At 32.5% G+C, this 26,829-nt stretch overlaps 1 protein-coding gene across 6 annotated transcripts in view; it reads left to right on the top strand.

The window, feature by feature from the left end:
- Nova1 (NOVA alternative splicing regulator 1) overlaps nt 1-26,829 on the top strand; it is a 129,177-nt gene that overhangs the window by 98,837 nt on the left and 3,511 nt on the right. For 4 of the 6 annotated variants that reach the window (XM_004661848.3, XM_045154714.1, XM_045154715.1 and 1 more), the window contains 2 exons: nt 6,659-6,825; nt 12,751-12,822. In XM_004661848.3, coding sequence (XP_004661905.1) covers nt 6,659-6,825; nt 12,751-12,822 — 239 coding nt within the window. The remainder of the gene's footprint in view (nt 1-6,658; nt 6,826-12,750; nt 12,823-26,829) is intronic. The other 2 variants (XM_004661849.3, XM_045154716.1) reach the window with 1 other exon arrangement.

The following is a 26,829-nucleotide window of genomic DNA, read 5'->3' as shown; positions in this document are numbered from 1 at the left end:
ATTTACCACCATTATCTTAATGTCTTTTAAAGCTGTGTGTGTGTGTGTGTGTGTGTGTGTGTGTGTGTGTGTTTAACTGTTAAAATAAGAGACAGGGGCTGGAGAGATGGCTTAGCGGTTAAACACTTGCCTGTGAAGCCTAAGGACCCCGGTTTGAGGCTCGGTTCCCCAGGTCCCACGTTAGCCAGATGCACAAGGGGGCGCATGCGTCTGGAGTTTGTTTACAGAGGCTGGAAGCCCTGGCGCGCCCATTCTCTCTCTCTCCCTCTATCTGTCTTTCCTTCTGTGTCTGTCGCTCTCAAATAAATAAATAAAAAATTTAAAAAATATTTAAAAAAAATAAGAGACAGTTAATGAGCTCATACCTGTTCTATCTGTTCACCTTAAAAAGTACAAATAACTTACCATTCCCCACAGCTCCTAATCTGGAATGATTGTATTTTAAGAATAATTGGAACAATTAAGTGAAGATTACTTTATTCTCTGTTTACATTTTAACAAATTAAGATAACTACCAGCCCATATTAACACTTTAAAAAATAGCATTGCAGTAATAGTCCATGTGTTAGCACTGACCACAGATGCAGACATACAGCTAAACATGCATGCGCGCGCGCACACACACACACACACACACACACACACACACACACACACACACACTGATGAGGCTGAAGAGATGACTTAGTGGTTAAGGCATTTGCCTGCAAAGCCAAAGGACCTTGGTTCAATTCCCTAAGACCCACATAAGCCAGATTTACAAAGTGGTGCATGCATCTGGAATTCATTTGCAGTGGATAGAAGCCCTGGTGCACCCATTCTCTCTCTCTCTCCATTCCTCTCTCAGATAAATTAAATAAAATAACAAAAAATTTAAAAACCACATTGAAACACAATAGGTTTCTCAAAGATTAATTATTATTTACATCTATAGCAGGGAACTTATTTATTGTTAGTTTATACACTTTTAAAACTTTGCTTCAACTCATTAAAACTTAGAAGCCTGAAGCATACACATACAGAGGATCCATTGTAATCAGTTGTTCAATAAAAACAGGGATAAAAGATACAAGGAAAGAACATTAAAACTTAAAGAAGTGTTTTCCTCAAAGCACCGTATTTGGAATAGTAAGCAGATATATACACAACTCAGAAAATCTTGAGATTGCCACTTTGTTATTATCCAGATTATAACTGTTTCTAAATATCAAATGTCTAAGGCATTTGAAAGTATATGATACATTAAGAGATACTTCATGAATTGGTAGAAACTAGATGCTTTGATGAATTCAGTCTTATCAGTTCAGTATTTTGGTGCTCCTTGTTTGTAACTTCTCTGCACTCTAAGAAGCCGTTGTGTTAATTATAAAACTTAACTATACAATGTTTTGTTTATTTTTTTTTCCTTTTGTGAAATTTATTGGCATGTCAATTTACTTAAGTTGTTTCTGAGATGTAAACCTAATAGATTGCAACAGAAGGGTTAATAAATATTTCATATTTTTATTGATTTCTGTTGGAGATGTTTCACTGCCATACACTTTGCTGTTGCATCACTATTGCCTAACACTAGTAGTTCCTAAAATATTCTATATGTACATTAGTGTGATACATACTGAATTATAAATTGAATTCCCTTCAGCTCGATTCTTAATGTAGCTCTCTTATCTAGATGTATTGGAAGAATTTTACATTTTTGATATTTTCAGATTTGGGCATATTTGTACAAATTTTGATGATTAGTTAACCCTAGTTCCATATTTCTATATTTGAAAAGCTCCAAAACGTGAATGTTCTGAGTTAGTGTCATGTCTTCCCTCAAAGAAATACAGTTTTGTTTTGTTTTGTTTTGTTTTGTTTTGTTTTGTTTTGTTTTGTTTTGTTTTGTTTTTTTCCTCGAGGTAGGGTCTCTCTCTAGCCCAGGGTGACCTGGAATTCACTATGGAGTCAAAGGGTGGCCTCAAACTCACGGCAATCCTCCCACCTCTGCCTCCCGTGTGCTGGGATTAAAGGAGTGAGCCACCACGCCCGGCTAGAAATACAGGTTTTAAAGCTTTTTAGATTTTGGATTTTTTTGGTTAGGGATACTAAAAGGATTCTCACATCCGAAAAAGTGTTTACTAATTTTCAATATAGTTCCTAATTGCAAGAATACATGTGAAATCATTAGTGTGCACTCATTATAATAGAATACTGACATTCTGGCCTGAATTAGCTCTCAGGCATCCAGTAAGTTTCCAAATTTACTTTAGAGCACAAAACATGTTGAAATGTTTTGCTAACCTAGTTCTCATATGTAGATAATGAGCTTATAATTTGATTTTTAACATTGGATATGGTCATGCCTGAGAATCAGGAGGTTGTGATCCCCAGAACCCATTTAAAGCTATTCTCTTTGCAGTATGGTGTCTGTGTATGTAAACCGCATATGCTACTTCAGTGGGAAGCAAAGTCGTTAGGAAGCTATAGTTCATGTGCTAGCTAGGTAGTCGGGATATCACAAAGGCAAAAATCAAGACGACCCTATCCCAATTGGAAGGTGAAGACCAAAACTCCAAGGTTGTCATTTGACCTCCAGTTGTACACAATGGAATGTGTGTGTGTGTGTGTGTGTGTGTGTGTGTGTGTGTGTGTGCGCGTGCGCGCGTGCGTGCGTGCATGTCCCCACCCCAACACCATTTTTTAAGGTAAGCTGATCTAGAAGGCTATGAGTTTTTTGAGAACTTTTAAGTATTTTATTAGGAATTTTTTGAAATAGATATTAAAGTGAATACAACAAATATTTGTCATTACCTCTTCATCTGTATTAACAATACTGAAATTCTACCCTGACTATTTCAGTTACTTTGTATCACAGAAACATATTGAAGCAAATCCCTTTGATTTTTTTTTAAATTATGTATTTATTTATTTGAGAGAGACAAACACAGAGAGAAAGACAGATTGAGGGAGAGAGAGAGAATGGGCGCGCCAGGGCTTCCAGCCTGTGCAAACGAACTCCAGACGCGTGCGCCCCCTTGTGCATCTGGCTAACGTGGGACCTGGGGAACCGAGCCTCGAACCGGGGTCCTTAGGCTTCACAGGCAAGCGCTTAACCGCTAAGCCATCTCTCCAGCCCTCCCTTTGATTTTTTAACATCTATATCCATAAATATACATTCCAACAAAGAAAAAAATGACATGTTCTTACATTACCTGATAACATAATCACAACTATTAACAGTAATTCTTTAATCCTACCTAATATATATTTCTATCTTGCTTCAATTATCTTTTAAAAGTTTATTTAAATTTGGATCCAATCACAATCTATTTTCTTTTGATCATAATTTTCCTACTTATTTTCCGTGGGGACTATAATCTCATTTATTGATGAAATGATGAATTGTAAAGTACTTTAAATTCTTGATGTGTTTGAGCTTCCTTTTAGGGTAACCTGCTTTTCTGTTTTTATTAAATATTTTTTAAGATTTTATTTACTGTTATTTATTACAGATAGAGGGAGGGAGGGAGGGAGGGAGGGAGAGAGAGAGAGAGAGAGAGAGTGAGAATGGGCATACCAGGGCCTCTAGCCACTGCAAATGAACTCCACATGCATGCACTACCATGTGCATCTGGCTTACATGGAACCTGGAGAAGCAAACTGGGGTTTTTAGACTTCGCAGCCATGTGCCTTAACCAGTAAGCCATCTCTCCAGCCCACTTCTCTGTTTTTAGTACATCTATGTAATGGTGATTAGATCTAGCTCAGTACTTTGTGAATCACTTTGTAGCTGGAGCCATGCCTTGCACTGCTTTGCATGGGTGTGCATGGGGAGGATTGCAGGAGCATTTTTTCCCATGCTAATGCTGAACACTGATGTTTTCATGAAAATCTCCTATGATTCTTTCATACACTGTGTTTTATGCATTTGTGATCTTTCACTTAGTCGATTCATTGGACTTGTAAAAAGGAAAAGTCTAGTTCTGTTCATGTCTTTAAACATTGAAAAATGTAAAACATCTTTTTCTGTTGTTCATAATGACCTAAAAGAAAAGGATAGTAATAAGAAAGACTTCTATTTTAATGAGAGGAATATGTGGTAGGTAAAAGCAGATGATGTCTAGTGCACAGATTATGGAATGTCCTCGATGAGAGTAGGAATTGTTTTTGGTAACTTGTAAAAGAATTACACTGGCACATGGAGAATGCATTTTAGCAAATTTCTATGAAGATTTTTCTATGAAACCTTCTTGGTAATTATACCTAACTTCTGAAACATATGTTTGATGATACCTGTGAAATCAAAACTTAAAGCCATTTCAGTTATCGCTGTAGGGATTTAACCTTATTTACTTTGAGTTTAGAGGGAAGGTTAAGAAAGGGAGGTGGGGCAGGAAAATGGTGAAAGTATGTGATATATCTGATAAAAAATGACACATAGTCCATCCATTATTATGCAATGAATGTATACCAATTTTTAAAAATGAGTTCTAAATGATGTTTTATCTACTTGTATTTTTACATGACACAGAATAAGTGAATTCATTTTTTTCTTGCTGTTTTTTTCTACTTTTGTTGCTAGTCTATTGCAAAGAGAAGTAAACGCTTCCATGAAACAATGAAAATAATAACTAGTACTTTCATTTAGACACTAATGGAGTCTAAAAGCCTTTAAAATGACAAAAACAACTTTTGTAGTTTATTTGCTCATCTGTGCTACAGTTTGGTCATATACTTAACAGTAAGTATTCCTGATTTTATGACTTTCCTAAAAATTACATTTTTGATTTACCTAGTGAAAAGGCTGTGGAATTCATGGGAAGAAGATGACAGCAACTTCTCTGGGTATTTCAGTCTCTCCAATGTTACATTGTTTTCTGTTTTGTCTGCCTGTACTTTCAGTTGTACTAATCAAAATGATGTGATCACTCAATCCTCAGAGTATATATTTACTGTGTCTGTGACCCTATGAGCTAACTTCAAGTTATGCCACACATGCTGCTGTGCAACAGTTGCTCTAGAAAATTAGCTCTCTTGATGAACGAGTGCTTCCAATTTAATTTATGTTACTCTGTACAGTTTGAAGAATATTTGTTACAGTGTCACCAGGCATTCATATTATGGCAAGTCACAATTCTAAGAACAGCATTGATATGACTCCATTTATTTACTTACTGTCAGATTTCATTTTATAGGGATTGTTTACATCAGGCTATTTTTAGTATTCAAGGAATTCTGTTGTAGTTGCTTCTGAAACCAGTTCTGCATTGTGTGTTTTAAGCCTTCTGCTAATCTGAATAATGTTCTTCATTATCTTTATTGATCATTTCTGGCCATTTATTGGACAGTTTATACAATCTTGTAAATTCTCCCTTGAGCATTCCCATAAAATAGATCATTTTATGCATAAACGCAAAAGATATTTTAAAAAGAAGTAAGGAAATCTGATAAAGAAAAACAGGAAAAAATAATTCTATAAGGTCATATTATCTTGTATCATCCTTAAAAATGAAAGCTATTCTTGGTCTCCATTGATGTTTTTACAAACTCAGATTTAACCTATACATGCTTCTATGAATATAGTTTTAGTTCAGCACTAATTCCTGTGATCTAAGTCTGTTCTCTAGAAAAATGAAAATATGTTTTTGCATTATAAAACAACACTACTTCTTCACAATTTCTTTAATATGACTAGATTCACAATGTTGTCCTTATAACTATATTTTAACACATTTTGAGTGGCTTGGAATCAATAACACCAATAAGGAATATAGGGGAGTGTTTAAAATGTATATACTAAAAATTCACAAACCTTGAAATACCACTTTTTTCACTTGTTTACAACTCTATAGAACAAAAAAACAAATACTTACTTCTGGGCAGAAAGTACATGTGCTTTTGACACACTTAAGAGATGGCTACTGTTGCATCCCGAACTGCTGAAGTTACTGAGAAACCTGATCCCAATTTGTCACTATTGAAGGCATGTCTGTAAAACCCTCTACTGTATCTTATACCATTTGTTCAGTCCTGACACTCTATATTTTATAAAAATTGTATCATCAATAAAAGAGGTATTGAGTCTTTTATTCAAAAACTACTACTCAGTCAGGGACTGTTGTAGGTCATGGAAATGTACAACACAAACAAACAACCTGTCTATTCTGAGTTTACATTCTACTGAAAAACACAGATAAATTATCAAATGGTGGTTGTTGTGGCTTAAAAACAAAAGGTGGTAGAAACTGAGAATAGTTTTACTTTAAACTTCTCTTGCACTATGGACCCAGTGTTAATCCCATCTTTTCATGCCTGGTTTAATGTTTTCACCCATGCGGAATGAAATTTTTGAAACAAGATCCATAGATTCTTATTTTTGAGTAAAAAGTAACCATTGGTTATTTCTGTGTCAGGTGATGGGCTGTGTATTTTTCAAGGCCTTTGGTTCTACTGGAATTCACATGTCTATTTTGAGACTACAAGAAGAGAATGAATTCAAAAGGGGCTTTTAAAAATAGACATGTATCTATGAAGTACATGGAGTTTAATTGAACATTTGAAATTTAGAGCTATATATTTTCATTATCTAACTGACCTATCTTCCTTTCTCTATATTGATATTTTGAAATTCAAAATGAGGTGGGATGTTTTCTTAAAATGCATATTTTCTCCTCAGGTACTACTGAGCGAGTGTGCTTAATCCAGGGAACCGTTGAAGCATTGAATGCAGTTCATGGATTTATTGCAGAAAAAATCCGAGAAATGCCCCAAAATGTGGCCAAGACAGAACCAGTCAGCATTCTACAACCTCAAACGACTGTTAATCCTGATCGCATCAAACAAGTGAGTGTTTTGTTGTGAAATCAAAGAGAAATAGTCACAATTTAGTAGGAATTCCTTACAAAGAAGCCATTAAATATTAATTTATAAATGTGTAAGCATACTTAAAGCATTTCAGTCATATAGTTATTTAAAGGCTATCAGTTTTCTTCTTTGACAGATTGAACTACTGGGTTTAGTTACTAAATAATGATGTGATATGAAGCTCTTATGTGACTTTATGGTTACTCTTTTAAAATATGTAGACAATGATTTTATTGTTTTTTCAAACATATATAAAGTGGAAATGTACTATATCTTCAACATTTCCAGTATCTAATTTAGAGATACTGCTAGTTTTCATTGTAGTTACTACCTATAGATAACCATAGTTATTAATCTGTCATGTTCAACATTTTTATCCATATATATATATAGGTACAGAACTTTCCCTTATACATACATACATACATACATATATATATATATTTATATATGTATGTATGTATGTATGTATGTATGTATGTATATATATATATATGTATAAGGGAAAGTTCTGTACCTAGTGTCCAGCCCTTTGTTACAAATAAGCTATTTTATTTTGCATAACTTGTATAGTGTATATATATGATATATATATATATATATATATATCATAAAGGACCAATATTGATTTTTAATGTGTGAGATTTCCTGTAAAGACAATTTTCCTGACAAAAACCATTGTGAAATTTTAAGTTTGAGTAATGCCTGGCATTATGTAGAAGAAAATGATATTACTTAATGTTAAATAAGTTGGATTCTCCACCACAAATTTTTTAAACCTGCCTATTTGTTTAATATTTATGTTCATAATTATTGTGTCTGCCTTTGCCCTTTTATAATTATGTTCTCATTTTGTGATTTCATTTTATTATAAATTGTGCTTTTAGAAGAAATGTATTATTCTATTAAATCACAGAAAATTTACATCTATTGTAATAAATTTGAAATGTAGCTCAGTTTTTATTAATTTCATGTTTCTGAATTGAAAAAAAATTAATAACCACTATTAGGAAACTTTCATAATTTTAACAATATATAAAAATATAATGCTAGTAATATATCAATTTATAATTAGCAACCAGGTAATGTATTTCAAATTATAGAAAGTAATACTCAGTTATCCAGTTATCCCTTAATAGCCTTAAACAATCCTTCTTAGTTCAAATCATGAGTAGATACCTCTTTTTCCATACAGAATCATTCCTGTGACTCTTCATCAATGTTTAATGGTTCTGTGTTCAGACCTCTCACACCTCTGTAAGGAAGCTTTCTTTATGTGTACATGCAGAATATACATATTGTAAAGCTCTGGAGACTAGTGGAACTTTTTAATTCCTCACATCATTTAATAGTTTATTTTGTTCATGCTTGTTGAATATAAAGAAGATTCTAAAGCAATGACTCAAAACTGATGCCAGGACTCCTTGCAGGCTACACAAACAGATATCTAGTTAAAGACTTACGGGTTTTAATCATCTGGAGCTATTAATGAGCACTACAGTACATGGTCTTTTGACTTCCTCCCTGTTCTCTTATAACTTCTATGAGGATAGTTATACATTTAGCAATCGAGTGGTTAGCTCACATTTTAAAAAAACATAAACCAAAATGTAGCTCGAGCAGTTTCAGATGGCTAGCAATAAGTCTAGGACAGTAATGCCAGTGACTTTTAATTTACTGTATATGAACAAATATCTAGCACAGCCAGATAATAATCAGAAATGTTATTAAAATTTCATTTTTATGTATGGCAGAATAAGATTTACATATAACTGTACATGTAGGGCAAGTATAGATTGTTGAAGACAATTAGTATTTTAAAGGGTTTGAATTATGGTAATGATTAGAATTTTTTCAATATTTTTAGGTATTTGCGGGCAAAAAGAACAAGAGGCAGTGGAAGAGAGACAATGAGAATGAGTGGACCAGGGCCTCTTGCTAATACAAATTAACTTCAGACACATGTGCCACTTTGTGCATCTGCCTACACATGGGTATTGGGAAATTAAACCCAGGCAATCGGGCTTTATAAGAAGTACCTTTAGCCACTAAGCTTTCTCTCTAGCCACATGATTTGAGTTTTAAAAGGTTTGGCTTATACAATGCCAGTGTAAATTATTGAAGACAGAACTTTAAAGTTTGGTTTAGGTAGGTCAGTGTAGATGATTGAGGACTACAAGAATTTTAAAGAGTTTGGTGTATTTTCATATACCTTATTTAGATGCTAGATTTAAGATGTGTTGAAAGTTAATATTCATTGAATTAGAATTATTGTTAATTTTTTTATATTTTCCTGTAATCAGTGATGTTTGTTAAAGAGTGCATTATTTCAAATGAATCATCCAAAAAAAGAAAAACACTCATTCTCCTAAGGCAGAATATTTAAGAAATGCTTTCTTTGTAATCTAAAAACTAAAAAACTAACTAAATAAATAAAAATATAGAGAAGATAAATTATAGCCCTTGTCACTATTTTATCTTAAAATATCAATTCTTAAAATAACATAAATGAAAAATTATATTCATAACCAAAGGAACAATGTATAAATAATGTTTTATTAATGCTCAGGCAAGTGAAAGAAGTTTAGTCTACAGCAACTGTTAACAGACTTGCAAAGATGTGATGACTTAAACTGGGCTTTGCAACTTTTATAGGAATTGTCTATTTAGGCAAGAAAGGAACAACAGCTCACTGAAAGAAGGTTAACAAAATGAATTTGGGGAGAAGGGTATCATATTTCTTTAATACAATGAGTACTCTTGGCAGAAGGGGAATATTTGTGTTGAAATTCAATGTCGTTAAGTAGGTGGCGCCTTAGAAATAAGAACTTTGTATGTCACACTTGGCATCCTATATACTATAAAATTCTCATATTTTCTAAAAGTGCTCTTTTAATTCATCTGAATTACATACAGAAATAAAGTGTTCCCTGCATTTTTTTTTTTTATACTAAAAGAAAGCCTTTTAGGGTTTAGGTAGGTAGTTATTTTGGCTTTTCGAGGTAAGGTCTCGCTCTAGCCCAGGCTGACCTGGAATTCACTATTTAGTCTGAGGCTGGTCTTGATCTCATGGTGATTCTCCTATCTTTGCCTCCGGAGTGCTGGGATTAAAGTCAGGTGCCACCACACCCGGATCTAGGGTACTTTTAGATACAGATGTTGATGGAAAAGAGATGTGTAAATAGACCAGTTCAAATGTTGGAATAAGAAGAGTGTGATATTTGTTATGATTGCTAAACTAAAGATAATAGTTATATACTTAAGTACTTCACTTATTAGGAACAATATATAGAGTTACTTAATAGAACTGTTAACAGTAGGGGAGGTAACTACATGGGATAATGCTGTGCAGCTAGTGGGTGTTCTCAAGTAAGATATGAGATTCATTGTCTATTGTTTTCTTGCTTGGCTTATATAATCTGTTGTAGGAGAAGAGTAGTATTTATTATGGAGTTTTTAATAGTAGTATTTTCTGGCTCAATATAACTTTGAAATGTTAAATTTCATAATAAAATGTACAATAATTGTTTAGTCCTTATCTCCCAAAACCTACATTAAAATACCCAGTGTTATAATCTTGATATATGTTTTTTTTAAATCTACTTTATATTTCAGAGTCTACTATTTTAGAATTTGTAAAATACATCATTGTTCTGTAATACCTTCAGTAAAATTTTTAGTGTCTAATATTTTTAAATAAGTTATGTAGATAAAATAGACATTCTGTTTGAAAGGATAAATGATAGTGTAAACTATCCTCCAGATTCACTGCTTTATAATATAATGCTTTATAAATGTTATATACTATGAATATATCAATATATTGCTGTCACATGGATATCAGTTAATGATATCTCCTCAAGCTATGCCAAAAAAATTATTCAATAATATTTAACATAAATCACTAAACCTTAATAAATTCGTATTACTTGTTACACATATTTCTTTGCATATTATATTATATCCATAGCACTTTGTTGATTTTTACCCTGATGAAAATATACCCACACTGATCTTGGTGGGCACATATAGGTAATGAACTTATTTTGATAGAAAGGGTCTCTAGATATATTTAACATCTGTTTATTTAGCAACTTAATCTTAATCGTAGATTAGTACAGAACATATTTTTCACTCTATCCTGACTCTTCCCAGAATACTATTTATAATGACAGTTAAGCTGGCTTGGAGAAATGAATCCTTTAAAATTGAACTCCCAAAGCATATAATGGCAGCAAGTTAACATCCCTTGGCATATTCCTGGATGGAAAACTAAATATTAGAAAAAAAGTTTAATGGTAGAATATAATCTCTCTCTGGGAGAATAGCAAGTATTAAAATAGAAAAGAAAGAATTTCATTCTATTAAAAATTGTTGTAAGGCTTTATTATGGATTTTAACTCCCTTTCCCATTTTTTGTTCCATTTCTTTTAATGTGTGTGTGTGTGTGTGTGTGTGTGTGTGTGTGTGTGCGCGCGCGCGTGCACGTACGTGTGTGCATACACACGCATGTGTTTATGTACATGAGGACATGTGCGTGTTTGTAATTGATAAAACGTTGGTTTTAATGATCTTTAGATAACTTTTCTTCAAATTATCTTAGGCTTTGATTTGAGGACAAATTTGGAATTATCTTGAGATGACACATCATAAAAGATAATTATTTCAGTACCAATTTTACTTTTTTAATGAGAGGTCAGTGAGTTAACCAAAAGCTTTTGAATATCTCATCTTTTTTCCTCTTAACTGCTTTATTCTGGGCAAGTTAGAGCTTTTGAAACCTTAAATATAAATATACTACTGAAGTAATTTTCTCTACTTTTCCTTACACTACCAGACCTTTAAAGTTATGCTTTTGCTCACATCTCATTAATTTTGATAGATGTGTATCAAGGTAAAACAAAATTAAGAATTGTTTCTAAACTATGGAAATCTACCCCTTTTGCCTATTTAGAAATATCTTTTATGGGGAGGCTACCTAGCCAAAGGTATATTGTTAAGAGAACATTAGACAATTCTTAAAAAATCAAAAACTCAGCATACTTTAAGGTTGCTTTATTAGACATGATTTAAAAAAAATATTCTGGTGATGGCTCAACATGTATGTATGGACTCATACAATGCATGTATAGCTTGAGTGCATGTAAGTTAGGACATAAATATATGATTAAATATTTTATGCTTATTTTGAATTATATTATACCTTTCCTATTTAAAGCCTACTATTTAGCATAGATAATAAATATTTTGGTAACTTTCATAATTTTGTTACCTGTTTATTAATATGAAGTTAATGTTTACATTTTCAGACGGGCTCTAAGTTTATTAAAATTAATATTTTAGAAGATAATGTCATATTAAGAACTCAGAACTTCAAATTTAATTGCTTTTATGTGTGGATCCCTAAATTCATGTGGAATCAACATGGTGATGTTCAACATATTAAGTAGGTGGACACTTTTATGCCAAAGTAAACTTCATTTCACCACTTCTTCAAACCTCCAATTGTATTCATTGATAGGAAGTGAATCTTTTGGTTTTACTCATCGAACTTCTTGAGTTTTGTTTGTACATCTCTTCCCCTCCCCCAAGAAAATAAGAGGGAAACAAATACGACTACAATTCATGAATGTAGTCAGGATACTGTCAGTACTCATGTAAATTTCTATCAATCACCTTCATGATTTTAAGTCATGAATTTATTTTTACATGCTTATGCATGCATATTTACATGTATTAGTCACTCAATTGATTGTCAGTTCCATTAAATTTTAATGACTAGGAGAAAACTTTGTTCATAGGATTTTGTTCTTGTTTTATTACATTTTATTTTGTTTTGTTTTGTTTAATAATCAGTTGAAGGCTTGTAAAGTTTGATTTGCTCCTGAACTGCTTTGTTCCCAGACATTGCCATCTTCCCCAACTACCACCAAGTCCTCTCCATCCGACCCCATGACCACCTCCAGAGCTAATCAGGTACAGTATCATCCTATCATCTACACCACACTTTCACGGGGATATCCTGCCAACTGGAGAAAAGGATAATGGTGGGTTAAGGATTTATTCGTTCATTCACATATATGCACCATGATCAGATTCCAATTTACCTAACAAACACCATTTTTTTTAAATTTTCTGTGTATTTTTAACTTTATTTAACAAAAATATGTTCAAATGGTAGGCTGAATTAGATTTTTCTTCCCTTAAAATTGTGACTATTTTATGGGGACTTGAGAATTATTTACTGAGTTTGTCTTTAATCTTCTTTAATGTATTTTCTATGATTCTTGATCTATAAGTAAAGGGTAATCAATTATAGAAATTGTATTGAAATGAAACACAGGCATGTGTTTAAAAGAAAATGTATCATATTTACCTTTGGAGACTTGCCTGTCGACATGAACAATATTAATGAGATGCACTTCTAGTAATTTCATAGCAACTAAAAATCAGTACATATGAAGATCTTAGTTCTCTTTAACAGTTCCAAAAGTTTAATTTTCTTAATACTTAAGAAATATTAAACATTTTCATTGCAAGAGTGGCAAGCTTTGCAACTATATTTTAGTAGTTTGATTTGATAATTGTTTTGTTACTGATTGCAAGTCACTCTTTAAAAATGTATATGTTGAGTAATTAATCTACTAAAATGATTAAATATATTTTAATTTTGTGCAAGTTGCATTTTATTTAAGTGAGAAATATTTAATCATTCTACTTATTTTTACTAAAATTGCTATGATATTATTTAATATTAACATATCATTATATTTATACTTATTTTTATTAAAAATGTAATAATTTAAACTATATTATCTACACATTTGTGTGGCATTTGTATATTATCTAATTTAAAAGCATTGATATTCTTTTACTCATTTATTGATTCTAATCACTTTTTAACTTCATAGCAAAAATAAAAATATATTAAAACACACCTATGAAAATATAGGATGTTATTCTATAGTAGCTGTCTTGTTTTCATTTTATGAAGTGAAAGTTCCTTCCAACACAAGTACTTTAAAATGTTCACATTACAGCCCCCAAAATCATTTAGTAAACTACACACATCACTTCTCTCTGAGAGTAATGGAAGTACATAAATTGAGAACCACTCCTGTACTGTGTATACATGCATTTCAAATATTTACATTCATTTTCACTCTACATGATATGCCATTTTACATGAGCTTTATATTAATATAGAAAGATACTGAAACAATGAGTGATTTTGTGTTTTTAATGTTTATATCATCATTATCCTGTTCCCTTACTAAAGCAATAGAGCTGAGCACATTATAAATGGAAAGAAGGATTTTTCTCTCAGTAATATTCCTAGCATCTGTAAAGATGTAGCCATTTTTTTCTAATTCTGTCACTGAAATTAAATTTGTATTTTATATGATCTATGATTTACATAAAATGGCTTAAAAGGCTAGCTATCTATACTTTTTAATAATACTGTATTTTTGCCCTCTGAATGTACTGTTATTAACTTCTGCCAAGTTTAATTAATATTTTTACTAATGTGAAATTAGTAATTGTTTCATATTGTGTTTACTATAATCCATCACATTTCTTGTATTTTTCTCTATTTTGTTTATTTACAAAGGATCATTTCTCCTGAATAACATGAAGCAAGAGTTAAAAGAACTAAATGAATATAACCCCCCCAAATCCTTAACTTGTTAAAAGAATTATAGTTTTCAATAATATGTATGTTATTAGTAATTTGTTATTATTCCCTACACTACCTTTCAGTAGATTGTAATTACATGGGAGAAGGTAGATATTTGGCTTTGATGTTCACTCACACTAAATTATAGAGCTCTCAATATTTAGTTGTGAATGAACCTAATTAATTTAGTCTCACTATGTTCAGTTATGTCTCTAAATATAACCAAGTTAAGAAAATGTTTTACTATAGTAACATAAAGGTTCCCATAGCTAAGATACACTTTCAGTATATAGTAGAATAACTTAAAACTGTTTTAAATTTGATTTATTCGCACCATTTACTAACAACTTCCCAGTTTTATAGCTGAGAGAAATGGAACAGGGCCATGGAGTTCTTTTAGATTTAAAATACGTTTTGTTCTGTGTTAGATCTACTACAGTATCACTACTGCTAGTAAAAGTTAAAGGAAAAAGTTAGACTTTTTCCCCAATGAATTGCTATATAAAAACAATCAGATAACTACTTATTTTTATCAGAATTAGCAAATGGGTTATGACTGAATTCTATTTGATATTTATGTTTTGTGTTACTAATGTGTAAAAAAATGTAATGAACTCTTAAGTAGTCAAAGTTTCAAACCTTTAAAAGCACAGAAATAATTCAGAGAATAAGTGAGATCATCAGATCCATCCTTAAAAATCTTTCTTTTCTTATAAAAGTTATTACAAGCTTGCACATATTTCATCTTTTACACCTTTCTTAACATGTTTTCTCAGTTCGTACTCTAAGTGCAATCATAATTTCTTCTAAAAATGTATGGGTCACCACGTGAGAAGCATTAGAAATGATATTTGAATGGCAGTATATGAACCAGATTGCTTATTATCAGGACCTTGCTCTGCTCCTTACTTACTGAAAAACACCAACAGTGTAATTTAAATAATAGGGCTTCATGAAGTTGACATAAGAAATACAAAGTTAGCTAACTATTCTTAAAATTGTGTTTGTGGAGTGATGAGCACCAAATAGCTGTCTGGCTATGGTGATTTAAGGTGATACTGAAAAAGATTATTCTTTAAAAGTAAATAAAACAACAGTTTATTTAAAATGTTTGAGTTTTATTTTTTTATAAATACTCTAATATTACTATTGGCTGTTTTTTCAACTCTATTTCTATAATCAAAGTTTGTCTTCCTTACCTTATAATTATTGTCTGCTGAGAATACTAATTTACTTGTTGCATAGTAATTAAATTGCCATAATTTCTCTAGTGACAAGAGTTTGGTAGGGTTCTTAGTTTTATAATTTATTTCCTCATATATGTGTTTTATATTTAAGATAAGAGCATATAATAGTATATATGGAGTTCAAATAGTGAGAAAATATAAATTAAAAAACAAATGGAATTGGAGTCTTAAAAAAACAAAACCTCAACTGAAGCAGTAACATTAAATTCTAATTGGTAGTAAATTAGTCAGTCAATTTTTCATGACTCAACAAAATGTTTTTATAAATCAGTCATACCAAATTTTTCATCAGATCAAAACAAAAAAGACTAAGTTCAGAATGTGTTTTAAAGATTTATTTTCTCTTTTTTAAGGGAACTTTATGTTTATTTGGGAGAGGGGGGGGGCAGATGGAGGGAGACAGAATGGATGTGTCAGGACCTTTAGCTGCTGCAAATGAGCTCCATGCACATGAACCACCTTGTGTATCTGGCTTCTGTAGGTCCTGGAGAATAGATCCCCTAGGTCCTTTGGTTTTGTAGTCAAGCACCTTAACAACTAAGCAATCTTTCCAGCCCTCAATGATGTTTTTGCTGACAAGTTTGAACTTATGTAGGATACTTAAAACTTGTATATATAACATGAAAATATGTAATCTATATAGTGGAGTACCATTTTTATATTTTCAGAATACCAAGAAAGACTGATGACAGCTTAAATCTCTAATCACAAGTCTCAAATGGACTTTTATATTGATCACACATTTATAAATCCATTTGCTTTCTTCTTTTACCTATTTTACAAGTTCTCCTTTTTAAAACTATGTGTTCATTTTGTGTTGTATTGTAAATTAACATCAGCTGAAGGACTTAAGCAGCCCTAGTTACTGTTTTTGCAATTTCTATAGATCAGGATTTCAAGCATCCTGGGCCAGGCAGGGTTAGACTTCTGCTTTGGTATTTCATGTGGCTGCTATCAAAGTATCTTCTGGGCTGTATTGTCTCCTAGAGGTTTAATGAGGGATTAATCTGCTTTCTATTTGCTGCCAGCACTCTCTTGTAAATGGCTGTTCAGCTGAGGCTATGGGCTTCTTACTGGGTGCTCCTTCCAGGTGGTCATCATATTCTACAGTTAACCATGTGGCATTTTATTCCTCACAACGATGACAGGAGAATCTCCATTGTATGCTAAGAAAAATTGAAGTTTTTATTTTGAAATTCATCATAACATACAACATAACTAAAAACAGTGATGACATCTCATCACCATGTTCTGTTCACTGGGTTGTGTCAGGTGGAGCTGCAGATTATGGATGCAGGCTAAGAATTATCCTCCCCACACCCCTGAAAAGGCTTGCTCCTTCCTTTCTCCTAAATAATATCCTTCTGTTTACTTCACAAAAAATGTTTAATCAGTCAAAATAGAACTTCCACAAACTGATCCCAGTAAATAATAATTAATGGAGCAGCACTTATTTCCACATACTTTGCTATTTGACCTATTCCCACAGGCAGTTTTTCTGCATCTCCCAAAAAAAATCATGGCATTTGTACAATAAACATTACTCTGCCTTTCTTGAGGATATTCTTTTAAGAACTGTTTCTTTCCTTTTTATTTGTAATGTTTTTACTCCATAGAACTATTCCAATCAGCTTGCAAGTATCTGTTCTTTCCCTCCTATCTTAAAAGACCAAATATGTATATTTACCCTCTCATTCATTCTTCACAAGTACTGACAAAAGTCTAATCTTCACTCTGCTTTTTAATGTCTTTACCTTTCTTCCTATTCCTAAATCAGCTCCATTTAAGCCTTTGCCTCCACTATTCTACCAAGCTGTTAGTCAAGAGTATCAGTGATGTGTACCACTAATTCCTGGGGTGTGTTCTCAATCCATGTTATTTGATAGCAGTGTGTACCATCACAATTTATTATTTGCACATGGTGTGCTTTGTGTTCATGGCATCCAGAAAATTTCACCCTTTTGATTCCTCCCTGTACCATCCCATGTTTTCCCTTCTCTCAGTCTTTCTCTAGTTCCTTCTCTGGGTCCTACCTAAAGTATTACAGTGTCACAAGTATTGACACATGAGGGTGATAGTGAATTTTGGTAGTGACTATCTATGTCAGTCACTTCTTCATTGCTGTAAACAAATACCTAACCAAAAGCAATTTATAGAAGGATAAAGTTTAATTCAGTTTTTACTTTCAAAGGATAGAGGCTACAGTAGTAGAGAAGGCATGGCAGGCTAGAGCAGGAAGCCAGTGTCACAATATACCAGCAGTGAAGCAGAGAGAAAAACAATAGCAACCAAATTTGGGCCGGGATATAACACTTCAAGACCTGCACCCAATAACTCTCTTCTTCCTGCAAGGCACTACTTCCTAAATGTTCTATAAACTTCCCAAATACCACCACTTTGGTTGGGACAAAATGTTCAAATAAATAACCTATGGGTTATTCTACATTCAAACCACCTTAAATAGATTGGGTCTAGAATCACCTAGGGGACAAATCTAGACATCTATGAGGAATTTTCTAGATTAGCTAGATTGAGGTGGGAAACCTCACTCAGACTATGGCTTCAAGTCCAGAACTGAATAAAAAAGTTAAGTCTTGCTGATCTTCAGCATTCACCTCTTTTAGCTTCCTAACTGGAGATACAATATGATCAGTGGCTTCCTGTTCCTGACCCTATACTTCCCTCAGAAATGACTTGTCACCTTGAAATGTAAAATGGAATAAACTCTTCTTGTCAGTATTTTGTTACAATATGGAGAAAGGGAACTAATTAATGAGTCTTGTTCTAAATGTATAGTTTTCTTTCTCTTCAACTGATCCCTTGCCTTCTCTATGTTGACATCTGTAGAATATATGGCTTCACCATCTGTTTTGAACTGCTGTAATATCTGAGATTCTAATGTGTAAAGAGTAGCCAGATGTTGGAAAGACCAAGATCCAGATACCAGCATCTGACCAGAGTTTTCTTGTTGCACAAGGCAGAGGCTGGAAGGGCAAGAATAAGGTGCTGATGGTAGAAGAACTCCTTGCAAACTCCTTTTGTAACAATATGAATCCATTTATGAAGAAAGGTCCCTACAATGTAAATGTCACCTGAAAGGCCCTGCCTCCTAATAGTGTTGCATTGGGATTGTATTCCAAACATGTAAATTTTGAAGAAGATTTAAAATCTGCACTAAACCTGCTCCTTTTGAAATGTCTGATCCAGGAGCAGTTAACCATTTCACCCATGAAAAGCCAACATATACTTCCATTGACATCTGGAAATTTATAATGTCTGGGCACATTACTTCTTCACTTTATTTCTAACAGCTCACTCTGGCCCAGCCATGCTGACCGGAATGTGATAAGTGTTCATACACATTAGGTATCATTCATCCTCGGTGTTTTCCTTGTGCTTTGTTCTCCATGGAGAATTCTCTTTATGACTTATACCCTCATGACTCCTTCAAGACTTTTCCAAGTCCATCTTCTCCACCTATCTGCTTCACTTATGGCAATAACCTGGCCAGCCTCCTTCTTACCACATTGCTGATGCCCTTGTTCTTCCTGTGCCCTGTTGTTCTGCTGTCTGAAGAGTATTGCACACTTTCTTGTCACATCTGTTTTGTGCTATATCACCTCTTCTAGAAAGTTAAATGAGGAGAAGAATTTCTCCATTGAGTTCTCTAATGTACATGAAACAGCCTGGATAGTAGTCTGTATAAAAATACTGGTTGGATGACTAGTATTAGAGAAAAAGTAAGCTTAGAATGGCCTACATGTTTTAAAATTCATTTTTGACAGACCTTCAAATGGAATTCTGCACAGAAATTCTAGCTAAAATTATAAAGCATATATAATTAAACAGCTTGATTGAATACAGAGGCTAGACTTAGGAATGTAGTCTCTTCTAGACTTCTTTGTACTCCTTATAACAATATACCTACTATACAAAGAAGTGTTCAATTCCTATGAGAAAAGATCCAATATGAAAATGAGTAATATTTATGAAAAGGTAATTTATAGAGAAGAAAAGAGAAAAGAAGAGAAGAGAAAAGAAAAGAAAAGATCCCAGATAACAACTAAAGCTATATTTAACTTCATCAATATCAGGGAAATAATTAGTATGAAAGACTATACATTTTTAACCAGATAAAATTATATGTGAGTTGGGTAATGATATGCAGAGACATTTATCGTACCAATAACTGTGGGCTAACTCCACAATGCACGACCCATTTACATCAACAAGGAGGGTCCATTGGGAGGGGGTAGATCATGGATGAGCCTAAACAATGATGCCAAACTGCCTGTATTTGCTGATAAGAAAATTAATAAATTAAATTTTAAAAAATCTATGTGAATTTATAGGATTCACATATACCAGAAATATAAGAACTTACATGTATATATGTTTAGAAATCAAAATTCTTGCAAGGATACAAGAAATAAATACTCTCAACAATGTTGTTATAAGAAAGATGCTTTACAGCCTTTGAGACCTTGTCTTGTGAAAGTTGTCCAATGTTTAGAAATACATGTATAAGAGTGTATATTGCCATGATATTTACACTGACAAAAGTGGAAAAACAATTTGACCTCTAACAGTAAAGTGCTTTTCTAATGCAGAATGGACCTATTAAAAGTAGGAGATGCTAGAATGATGTTTTATGTATGAACAAAAAGGATTGAATTGCTAAGAAGCATGTGGAAACATCTTCAGCCCATATTTTGTATTTGTATCCATCAGAATGATAGCAAGGATTTAAAAATTACCAACTCTTTCCTATACCTATGTTTTTTTTTTTTTAATGTTAACTAGAAATGCAAGAAAGACATCACTTGTGGCACATGTACTGTGGTACAGAATAAAACATAGATATACCCCAGGGAGAATATTTGCTATTGCAAGTACCTTTGAGCTGTAGATACTTTGATTTACAAGTATTGAGATGTATCAGTAAAAGTCTCAAGAAAGGGCACAGCCAAAATACAGGAGTCTATTGCAGTGGTCATTTACTATAGGGAAAGGCCATTATTTTTATTTTTGTTACAGAAAACGAAGGAATTGTAAAATATATGTAACATTTTTTCTTTTATATTTAGTATATCAAAAGTTCTTGAGATTAGCCTCATATCAAAATTATCTATGGAGGTTTTAAAGTAGATCCTAGGAAAGATTAAAGAAATATTTCAAAGTCTTTTGACATGCTTGGGAAATATGATTTACAATAGTAGGTGCACATTAAATTATAACAGATTGATAAATGTCAATGTGTATATTGTCACTTTTTATCAAATGTAATTTGTGAAGAAACTCTTTTATGTAACAACATACTTTGATATTTTGAAGATGTTAAATTATAGAAAAATACCTGATTTGTACAACAGTTTTAAGTGAGGCGTTAGTTTTAGTGTTGAAGTGTTTTGCCAGTTACTGTGGTTTAAATCTGCAAAGGGTTTCTACTGAAAACAAGGTACTGTTCTCAGAGGTAGTGTCTGTAGACTTTGAACATTATCAGGACATTTAGAGACTCTCTTGTCTCGGCAATCTTCATATTCAGAGAATATTAGTAGTTTTCTTTAAATATCATTTTTTGTTACTCTTGCCAAAAATTGTAGACCTTGATTTAGGAAGGTTTTTTTTTTTTAATATACATATTTTAACTTCATATTGACTTGGCATGCTATACTGTAGACAATCTCCTTGACATATCATGGGGGACATCATATCTCCCTGAGGACAAGTTAACATTAAATGGTCCTCAGGAAGACTTGATGAAATAAGTCAACCTCAGAAAGGTAACTATTACATGTGCTGTCTCATTTGTGGTTCCATAATTTTATATAGATACACAAAATCATATATATGACACAAAGCTAGGCCAACGGGACAAAGCAGATTCATGGGAAGGGTATGAGAAGAGGGAAGTAATAGGGAAGATGCAGAATATGATCCCATATATGTACGGAACTTGGAGGGGTGAATTCCTGTGGAAGCCACGCACTATAAGATGTTTTAGGTAGTGCGGTAAGATGCCACTTAATTAAGTCTGCTAAAGTCTCTTTTTAAAGGGGTGATTTCAAAGACACTTTTTTTGTTGTTTATACAAGGTCTTTTTTGTTGTCTATACAAGTTTTGTCAGATTGGGGTGCTTCCTACCTAATCTGAAATAAAGGCTGAAGATTATTTTTTAAGTATTGCTTGCTTTTAACCACAAAAATTTCAGTCGACCTAGTTGAATATTGATCTCTTAAGATATTAATGTTTTAATTAGCATTATTAGTTGATCTTTTTTGTTTTTGATTTTGTTTTTCCAAGGTAGAGTCTCAGTCTAGCCCAGGCTAACCTAGAACTCTGTAGTACTAGGTTGGCCTTGAACTCACAGTGATCCTACAAATGCCTCCTGAACGTTTACACTAATCTTAAAACTTTCTAGTTCCGTTCACTCATACTTACCTAGCGGTTTGTTTATGGTAGTGGTGGTGGTTGTCTTACATTAACAAGTACTTTTCTCTGAGTCTAAAAATGTTTTTTTAAAAAGAAAGTATTCTATTTCATCAAATAATTGTTTTTTATAAAGTAATAGAAATTATCAAATGAATGTATTTTATGATTCATTATAAATTAGAAGTGACCTACTTTAATACGTATTCATATACATGAAAAAAACATTATTGTTTTTAATAGTATACTTCGGTGAACTGTGGGTATTCTTCTATAATCCTCTAATTATTTGCCAATATCATTTAGTCATCCTAGGAATTGACATAAAATATCATGTCATTTTTTGAATGGTTTTCACTGGTGGTAGTACATGATCAAGCTGTTTTCTCTAATCAGGTCCTTCCCTGATTTTCTATGTGTACCCACTTTCCATGATTCTAATCACTGTCAAGGATTACATAGGCTATAGGTAATGCTCACATCGTAGTTTGATGAATACTACAATATGATTTCCAAAAGGCAGTCTCGTATTAGCGCATTTGTTTCCAGGAAAAGAGAAAAATATTTGAATCTACCTTGTTTCTACATATTCATGTTGTACCTTTATAATGACTACTTGTGTTGCCTGAGTATTTTTGATTATTTTAGAAGTTAAATATTTTCTTTTCCCACTTAATACTTTAATCTCCATGTTTCAATCAATCTTTGTTCACTTTTAACTCCCGTCAGCAACCTCATCCATTTCTGTGATTTAAAGCACCATGTCTCTGCTAACATCCAAATTCCTTCTGATCTTGAAACTCATAATTATTTATCTACTTGACACTTTCACTTTAATATCTGATAAGTATTTCAAACTGAAAATATCTAAAATAGAACCCCATCATATTTCACACTCTCCCAACATTTTCATTACTGAACTCAGCCCCTGTCTTTGCTTGTAGCTAGTTTTCACTTTTTGAATAGTCAGTATATACTAAAAATTTGTTTTCATAAATATTACATTTTTTCACTTATCAGAAGTAAGAACTTATACTATCATGCACTGAACTACATGGGGATTTAATAATAGTAACAATAAATCTGTCAAAGAACTTTTTGATAACAACACATAGATCATGACAAATCTTCCATAAATGCCATCTTGGTTTAGCAAAATCCAATGTGTTAAGAAGAAAATTTTCTAAAATACTTTTACTTTTAATAATAGCCTGTTCTACCCCTATGCATTCCTTATAGTTAACTCAAGTAGCTTTCTTTATAGTATAACTGTGTCTACAATACTTATTATCTCCATATGACAGAAGTAATTGGAAGCGTTTCCCCTTGAACCTAGAAAGCATTCTTTTTTTTGCTATTTTTCCATACCTAAGTGCACCTGCCCATAGCAGTAATGAAATGTAACTTTAAAGTCTGAGCACTTGCCAACAAAAGATTTCAGGGATAAAATTAACTAATGTATAAAGTTAAGAATAAGTATGTTAACCTTTTTTTTTTTTTTTGCTTTTAGAGATTTTGTGAGGATTATTTATTTTCTGTCTTCTTCCAATAACACATTTTAATAAAAAATTTATTTCTTCTATCATATCTTAGAATCAGAGAGAAAAATGAAATGTGGTCCCTTGGGAAACAAAACAAAAAATGACATATAATCTCCACAAAACTTCTACAGATGTTTAATCATATTCTTTGTTGTAAAAATGCAATGCTTAAAGCCAGATAAAGAATATAAGCTCATTGTGCCAATTATGAATTGTGATTATGTCAATAGATGTTCTCAGTTGAGCCATCTTATTAGTGGATGGATTTTATCATGTAATCAAGTAGACAGTGCCATGTATAATATTCTAAATGTACAAGAGGTTATCCAAATCTATATTTATGATGGAAGTAGACCAGCCATAAGCTTGATGATTAAGAAATTACAAAACAGGAAGATAAAATATAATATATCAGAGAAAAATGTAGGGGAAAAGGCAGATAATGGATGTTTGGTTATTTAAGTATTACCATAACAATATTGGTTACAAAAGGAATCAGAAACTTTTGTTGTATTAATTTTAGTAGCTTTCTGATAAGATGAAAGTATCAGTCAGATTCTCTTTTTGCATGCCTTAGTATATTCATGATATAATTTTGATATTTTGGAGAGTAAGGATAATAATACTTCTCTAGTTTTATGATCTCAAATTCAGGTATTGTGTGAACACTCAGAAATATGGCCTTGGTTATGTTCAGAGTCAGCTTTTAAAAATTTTAGTTAGTTTTCAAAGCTTTTTTGAAATTTCATTTTTATTTCTTTCATGATTTTCATATTTTAAGCTAAACCAGGTATAAGTAGGAAATGTAAGTTAAATAAGGTGGGTAGCCCTCAGTAAGATATCATTTAGAAGAGAGGTACAGGTACCTATTACACAACATAACAATGTAAATGTACATCATTACTTTGGACACTTGTGGTTTGGGGGAGTGAGCTTTGACTAAAAATTTGTTATAGTTAACCTGTCTATGAGAAATATGGGATATCAGCAGGTAGAGAAACATTTTAAGTAGGAAAAAAGTGTAGAGTCAACTGAAAAGGCAAAAGCATTCATTAAAAAAGAAATACAGGGCTGGAAAGATGACTTAGTGGTTAAAGTGCTTGCCTGGGAAGCCTGAGGACCCATGTTCAACTCTCCCAGATCCCATGTAAGCCAGAGGCACAAAGGTGAGGCAAGAGTAAGGTGGTGCATGCCAACGGTGTGACACAAGTGTCTGAAGTTTGATTGCAGTGGCTGAGGCCCTAGCATGCCGTCTCTCTCTCTCTCTCTGTCTCTCTCTAAAGTAATTATATTAACAAAAAAAAACAGTGAATATATTTGACATTCAGGAATCCACCACTGAAGTTTGAACCTAGTGTGGGATACTTGTGACTGCTTCACAGGTGATGGTGATGTTAGGACACTTCATAGGCCATGAAACTGGAAGACACTTGGGGCACATGGAGAAGTTTGAGTATCTGCAGAGAAATCTGGATAATTCAGTACAGAATTTAATTATGGTAGCATTAGAAGAGTCTGAAATAGGGTATTTCTTATCTAAAGTCTTATCAAATCACATAACTTTTAAATGATGAAAGTGAAGGGATTTGACAAAGGCCAAGTAACAGAGCTGAGGTAACACCACATCTGATAAGTACCCATTCTAAAGTCTTCCTTCCTGTCAGACTACATTGGACTTCAGCTAGCAGCAAGCAGTAGGAATGGTCAGGAAACATTTATAGTTCTTTAGAAAGTTGCGGATGGTTAATACCTTTTTAATTTTGTCTGAGCACCATAACTTACCAGTTCACTAATAATTTCCATAATATTTTATTGCATAATGCTCTGATTGTGAAATTTCTAATTCATAAAATATCCTCTTTAATATTCACATACTGAGTCTATGAAAGGAATTTTCTCAGCATTTTCATTTCATGGTAAAAATTAAAGATAGCCATAATGCATATTTAGTTTGACATCCAGTTTGACTTTATAATTATAATTAATTTTACAGACATAATTTTCTACAAAATGATAGATTGTGATAAAAATTAGTAAATATTAAGCAAAGAATTCTTAGTTGTCTTTTATAATGAAAGAACTCAGTCAGCACCTCTGAGGGATGTATGTAACATTCCTAAGAATTTTTACTAGATTTAGATTATTTAGATACAAAAACTTAGATTACTTCTCATAAAAAATAAGCAAAGTAAAATGAAACAAATTTACCAATCCATGACTATAAGTTTTCTGTGTGAAAAAAGTCCAAGTTGTATATATGTGTATGTATGGAAGATGCATAGATATATTTATGAAATTACCCATTGTAGAATTGCAATTTATACTTTCACTGCTTGCTGCCTTCAAGAATAGAACTGCTAAAACATCAATAACAGGGTTTCTTTAAATTATTCTTATCCAAATCCTTATTCTAAAAGATAGCACTGGCAATTGTTGTTAAAAATTACTTAATGAAATACAAAATATATTTCAACTAAAATGTCAAACTCCTGCTCAAATGTCAAGAAGTCATCTCAGTCTACCCGTGTTAATGTCGCCCCTGCAAAGTACTCTCACCCAAGAAATGACCATACATACAGAATCATCCTCACAGGTAATACTGCTAATTTCATTGTATATACCTGTATGATACTATTTTACTATGATTTCATTAATCACAGCATGCTGCTTTGTGGCTGGATATTTCACTATAAATTAACAAACATTCCTAGCCTATAGTGGTAAATGTTCATGTGACTAAAATTAATTTTTCTTTATCCCTGGATAATATGGTTATAAGCAATAAATCCATCTTCCAAAAGAGAATAGGCTCATCATAATATCTAGGTGGTCTAATTCTCAAATAGCCTCATTAAGCCAGGGAAGCATTTTAAATGATTATTTATAAAGGAATTATTAATTTTCATAAAGTTAAATGGCTGTGTGTGAGGTTACTTGAAACACTAAAATACTAAAAATAACTTAAATGAATTTTACCTCCAAAAATAGAGTCATGAAACAAGAGAGTATTTATAATGAATAACCCCAAAATTATTAGATTATAAGGAACATGAAATTAATGTTTGAAGGATTCAGATGAGGACTTTTC

Source organism: Jaculus jaculus, chromosome 7, assembly GCF_020740685.1.
Source record: "Jaculus jaculus isolate mJacJac1 chromosome 7, mJacJac1.mat.Y.cur, whole genome shotgun sequence".
NCBI lineage: Eukaryota > Metazoa > Chordata > Mammalia > Rodentia > Dipodidae > Jaculus > Jaculus jaculus.
This window is presented reverse-complemented; position numbering and strand designations above follow the sequence as displayed.